The sequence below is a fragment of the Protopterus annectens genome, chromosome 9.part0 (assembly GCF_019279795.1).
Source record: "Protopterus annectens isolate FY-2018-M chromosome 9.part0, PAN1.0, whole genome shotgun sequence".
Taxonomy (NCBI): domain Eukaryota; kingdom Metazoa; phylum Chordata; order Ceratodontiformes; family Protopteridae; genus Protopterus; species Protopterus annectens.
In genome coordinates this window covers 1,514,947,758-1,514,953,757 of record NC_056743.1, presented here as the reverse complement: position 1 = coordinate 1,514,953,757, position 6,000 = coordinate 1,514,947,758, and the positions used below count along the sequence as shown (strand labels likewise).

The 6,000-nt window shown below is 36.2% G+C and overlaps 1 protein-coding gene across 4 annotated transcripts in view; it reads right to left on the bottom strand.

The window, feature by feature from the left end:
• Positions 1-6,000, bottom strand: part of LOC122812148 (GEM interacting protein) — a 1,774,188-nt gene that overhangs the window by 230,916 nt on the left and 1,537,272 nt on the right. For 3 of the 4 annotated variants that reach the window (XM_044084459.1, XM_044084456.1, XM_044084458.1), the window contains 2 exons: positions 4,544-4,668; positions 3,495-3,602 (listed from right to left, as the gene is read on the bottom strand). In XM_044084459.1, coding sequence (XP_043940394.1) covers positions 3,495-3,602; positions 4,544-4,668 — 233 coding nt within the window. The remainder of the gene's footprint in view (positions 1-3,494; positions 3,603-4,543; positions 4,669-6,000) is intronic. The other variant, XM_044084457.1, reaches the window with a different exon arrangement.

Here is a 6,000-nt window from a genome sequence, read left to right as displayed (position 1 = left end):
ATAAAGCTCAGCCCTGTCTGTATTAAAGTGCAGGTTGGATCTAGGGATAGGAATGAGAAAATTTAACACAGGACTTCTTCCTGTACTTCTAAAAGACAGAGGTAGCTCATAACTGCTTTATCCCATGCATAGATCCCGTCAAATTATCTACGGTGCAACCCTCATTATTATCAGGGGGTAATATCTAATTATCGACCAAGGGATGGGTAAAGTCAATCTCTAATTTAACAGGATAGGTTAACTTGAGCATAAAAGCAGAAACTGGGTAGGCTTAAAATGGTCCACAAGGGCAGCTAGCCTAGTACTTACCTATAAACCTAAGAATCTGTATTTAGCAGTTTGGCCACCTACATCTTTTCAGACTACATGTAGTCACTTCTTGGGTATTATACCTTTCATAAAGTCTTTATTGAATGTGAAAATGCTTTATTTAATAGTATCAGGGTCATTGTAGAGGGTGTATAGTACCAAGGAGGAGTGAGAACGATTCTCATGAAAAATATTTGATTAGAAAGGCACAGGCGATGGACATTTAGGCTTCAGTATCTGCTGATTCACACATATGTCAAGCAGTTCCAGTTTCTTTCAGTTCCAGGGGTTCCTTCATGTAACTATTTGATGACATTTGAATTGAAGTTGAAGTTAAAAGACATTTTGAGTGCAGTGAAACATGGAACTGTGCTACTTATGAATTTGGGCTTAGTGAACAACGTGGTGTGCATTTCTGTACTGATTGTATACAGTGTTCTCATAGGAAGCCCTTTTGAGCGATTGTGAAAAGCAAAATAAGGCTTTCCTCATTAAAGATGTGCAGTACAGGTGGGAGACAAATAGGCAAGCAATGAATTTAAACAGTTTATAATGTTCAAACTAAGTAAGCAGACTGTCATGGGTCACTTTTAGGTGTGCCCATAATGATCTAGATGTATGCTCTCATATAGCATGATGTTGCATGTAATTGATAGATGTGAGGAAGACCATGAAGTGAATGTTTACTAAATCGCTTAAAGAATTTCACACACTTAATGTAAATAATAGTTCCAGGCTGCTGCTTATGTGTAAGTGCAGTTAAGATAGTTCCCATGAAGCTGGACTTGAAACAAGAACAAATGAAAGACAGCTTTGTTAATATTATCTAGTAGCAAGCTGTTTCATGAATCAGCTTTGAGGTAATAAAAATGTTCGACTCTTTCTTGTACCTTATAATATTCAAGTGGATTATGCTTATTTGAAGGCATCACAGTTTGCGCTACCTTCTATCTCTAAATTTTGCATCTATTTGCAATATGAATCCTTTGGGTGAATAGACTAGACAAGTTATCACAGAGTCAGATAAATATAATTTTCATAAATGGGTTTTACAGGGCTGTTGGCATTGGCCTCTTTTAAATGCATACATGTCACAATTGTCATGACCTACAGGTGTCATTTAGGCATCATTTTTGGAAATATACACCCAGTGCTACCACTTTTTGGCCACACCCTCATGTGTCACTTTGTGAACCATTGAATCAATGTCCAGTTCTGGACTTACAAAAAGTTGGGATCCCTGACTTTTTTGTTTAGATCTTTGTCAGCTTTTCCAAGTTTTGTTTCACTTTTCCTCCTATATTCCATTGCTGTAGGCTGTCCTTTTGCTGTTTGCAGAGGCTAACACTCTTTTTCTTTGACAGTGTCTTGTACTAGGACTGCATAGTGAACAGTTTGCTCCTTCTGTAGTATTCTACCATTACGTTTTCAGTTTCATACATTTTTTTGCTGTTATCGAATTGTGGAAATGTATGATAATTAGAAAGATTACAGAAATTTTTAACCCATTACTGTTAACCCAAATCATGCCACAAAGTGATTTTGTGGGGCCCACTGTAAATTATCTACACAATTTGCTACCATCAGAAATTAAAGTAATATATTTAAAATAGTTCTTTTTTCATATTTAAGGGTCTGTGTATCTACAAAGTATTAGTAAATGTATTTGATGCTAAACCAAATATTCAAGTGGAAAAGTAGGTCACATTATTTCAAAAGCTAAAGTGCAGTTTGTTTAAAAGTGGATAAATAGCTATTTCTTCAACAAATATGAAGAAATGTAATGTTTTTGAAGTGAGAGAAATGCTTCTTAAAACTGGAAGTAATTCTTAATGTTGTTTGGTTAGCAACAAAAACTGAAGTGTTACTCCCATGACCTATATCTTCTCTCTCAGGGAAAAAAAACAGTAAAAGGGGCTTTCAGGTTACTTTCAGTGCTGTTTTAAATAGCAGAACAGGACTGACTTTGCATCTTGTATAAGTGCTGCCTAAATTATAGACTTAAGGTCAGAAATCATCAAGAAATATCTGGAATAATCATCAGTGAACATAGTTACTTCATGCTTAAGGAAGATCTCTCATTGTTATTCACAGTCTGGTAATAAATGTTTGCCTACTAGATAGTAAATAGTCATTATGAGATTTTATTTCAGTATGCTGGTTTTCCTATTAACTATCCAGTCTCTGTTGTTAGTATTATGAATCAGAAAATGCATATTCTGTTTCTGATCTGTTTCTAATTTTTCCACCCCATAAAAACAGCAACATTTCTATACAGAAACATTTTGTTAATGAGTACAGTAATATAAAGGCTGTTATTAAAAACTGTGGTTAATTTACCATGCTTTATTTTTCATATTCAGATAATCGGCCACTAGCTAGCAGAAAGAGCATAAATCAGGAAAATGTATCTGTTACGTGTGTCATCATCAAGTCCTGAAGAGGCTCCGGTGAGCCTGATTATGAAACTAAATAAGTAACATGCACAGACCATGGTCATTATGGACTTCATTTGCCATCTTCACCCTCTACATTACCTGCTTGGATAAAATAATTTAATTTCATGGAATGGATAAAACAAAAAGATTGTGTGGAGAATCAACTGCAAGAAATAGAGGTGAAACTGTGTAAATTATGTTGGCATACTAAAGATGAAATTAATGAGAAGTTCCAGTTAAAACCTTGCATGGTCCTAGGGCCACTCCTGATCTTCAGTCTCTGTGTGCATCTTATATTGCATTGGTCCTAGGGCCACTCGTGATCTTCAGTCTCTGTGTGTATGTTACAGTGCATAGGTCCTAGGGCCAATCCTGATATTCACTCTCTGCTGATATCTTATACTGCATAGGTGCTAGGGCCAATCCTGATCTTCAGTCTCTGTGTGTATCTTATAGTACAAATATCCTAGGGCCAATCCTGATCTTCAATCTCTGCCAGAAATAAAATATTGTCAAATTTACCATTTTACTGCAGAAAGTCATACGTTTTGGGAAAAGCATACCCCTGGACCCTCTTAGTGATAAGACTCTTGTTTGGTTCATATGAAACTTCCAGGATCATGAAGCCCCTGGTCACATCAGCTCCCTTATACACAAATGGTCTGTGCTTGGTAAAATGTAGTTACAGACTATTTGTATTTTTGTCTTGCCTGCACACAATATAAGGAATGAAGCAACAACAGTTACCTTGCTGAGCCATACCTGGGCTAGAAGTGGGTGAATCCAAAGATCTCGTTTCACTGCTTCCTCCAAGACTGTTGAGATCACTGCATACACTTTTACTGTTTCGAGCATCTGAAGGAAAACAAAATGATACAAAATAAAGTGGAAATGCTAAATTGTGATACATATGGCAATAAAGTATAGATGCTAAATTGTGATACATATGGCAATGTTTCCACTGAGGAAATTTAAAATATGTCATGAGTGAAAACTGCAGCTAATGTAAGTAAGTCTGGAATCTCATTAGTCTGAGAAAGATCAGGGCACATAAATTATCAGGCCAAGTGTTTTGCTGTCCAGATGTCTAGAGCATTAGCTCTATTACTGCTATACCTGGCATACTGCATGTGGCACATGCATTATTCCCCAAGCAATAATAATTTTTATTTTGCCTTGTATTGCCTGGATCTATAAGTGAGATCAGTTCTTTTCAGTGTAAGAAATGGCACACAGTGGAATACTTTTACGAAACATGCATCAGATGTTTCACAGAAATTTCTATTAAAGTGTATAAATCATGACAACTATAGCTGGTAACTACACAAGACATTGTGAAAGATCTGTACTGTAGCACCACATAAGCACACACGTGCGTATATATATATATATATATATATATATATATATATATATATATATATATATATATATATACACACACACACACACACACACACACACACACACACACACACACACACGCGCGTGCACACACACATACATACACACACACACACACACACACACACACACACACACACACACACACACACACACACACACACACACACACACACACACAAAACAGTAGCACTAATAATTCCTGCTTGGCATTTTAAAATCCAGCATTTACAGTTGGCAGAAAGATATTACACAAAAAGATGTTTTTACTTTCTTTTCCACACCTCTTTGCTTAAAGCAACCAAAATATCTGGCCAGCTCCAAGCAAGTAACTGAGCAAAATGACACAACTAAAAATGAGCTCAAATCATCAGACTAACTGCGTAACTTACTTAGTTCTCCGCCTCCAATTCTTTTGATGGTACCATCTTCCAAATTTCCCATTTGGTCACCTTGGGGAAGTGTTTGAGATGAACCGTGATGCCCTCCACTTCTTTTTCTTGAAAGTGTAGGGGACCTGCAAGAAATGAAACTTATAGAGCTTAGTGGCTAACATCTATAAAACTTTAAACTAATTGTAATATCTTAAAAAAAAACATTTTAGTCAGACTTGCAGTGAATGAGAGCTCTGCAATTGCTGCAAGGTTATGTTGAATTGTTTGAGCTATATTTAAAAAAAAAGTGAAACATGAAGTAAACTGAATTGCCTCCCATTCCATTATGTTACTGTTCTACTTTACTGAATATGTGATAATTATTGAATCATGATTTATCAAAAATGAGTTATGTGATTTAAATAGACCAAAGTTGAGATCAATTAACTTCAAATGGTTTGAAAATGCTGATTTCAGAAATGTTGAACACCTACTAATAATACTGATGCTGATTATAATTTGTAATCCTACTTGTTTTTGAAGAAACAGAGAGGAAATACCACCGTATGGAAACCAAAGTCAGACTCAGAACAATTGTTAATAAGCCTTCTGAAAATGATTGCATCTTTGCAAACAGAAGTACATGTGTTTTCTGTGTTTATCATATATGTCTCAGTGTCGTCTGCTTTTAGGTTTTATCTGTTTCCTTTGACAAATAACTTGCTGAAAGGCAATAAGAACCAGAAGTTAACCTTGTCTACCTGTTTTTCCTTGAAAGTGAAAACAATAGTTTTCTGCGAAGGATCTCACCGCGTACTCTGAAATATACGGGGAGTGTGCAGTCTCACACCTCTTCAACCAAAATAATCTCCTGAAGTTATCATAACATTCGTATAAAAAGGAACTTCAGAACAAGCAGAGCATTAACAGTTGAGGGAATTTGTATTCTACTGCATGACTGGCTGACAATGTATCCCCAAATATACACATAAACCCAGCACAGAACCACCCAGTGCCCCCACACGAACCAGTTCATTAGCTAGTGCAGTACTTTCCACTGACTGACAAACTGGAGGTGCTTTTATATTTTGGTCGTTCTGCAAATAGCATCAGTCATAAGCAGGCCACACGGCCACATGGCAAGACAAGTGCTATGTCATTTGCTAGCTCACTTACCTGAAGCACTACACACCAACACATACAGTACAGTCTACTTGATGAAGAGATCACAAAATCCAAGTAATTGGTGTTGACAAAATAAGCACGATTTCCTTACCATTAGTTCTTCTGTGTTACACCCTGTTTTAGCTGTAGCATAATGATAAAAAAAACTCTGCTGAATTCTCACTACCTTGTTTTTTTTTATTCTGTTTTGATTTTACTAAGGCAAACTGAAAGTTTCAAAAAATTTCTCTCTCATTTCAAAACCGGTTTGGGATATACACATACAAATTTATGTTTTAAAGGTTGCCAGT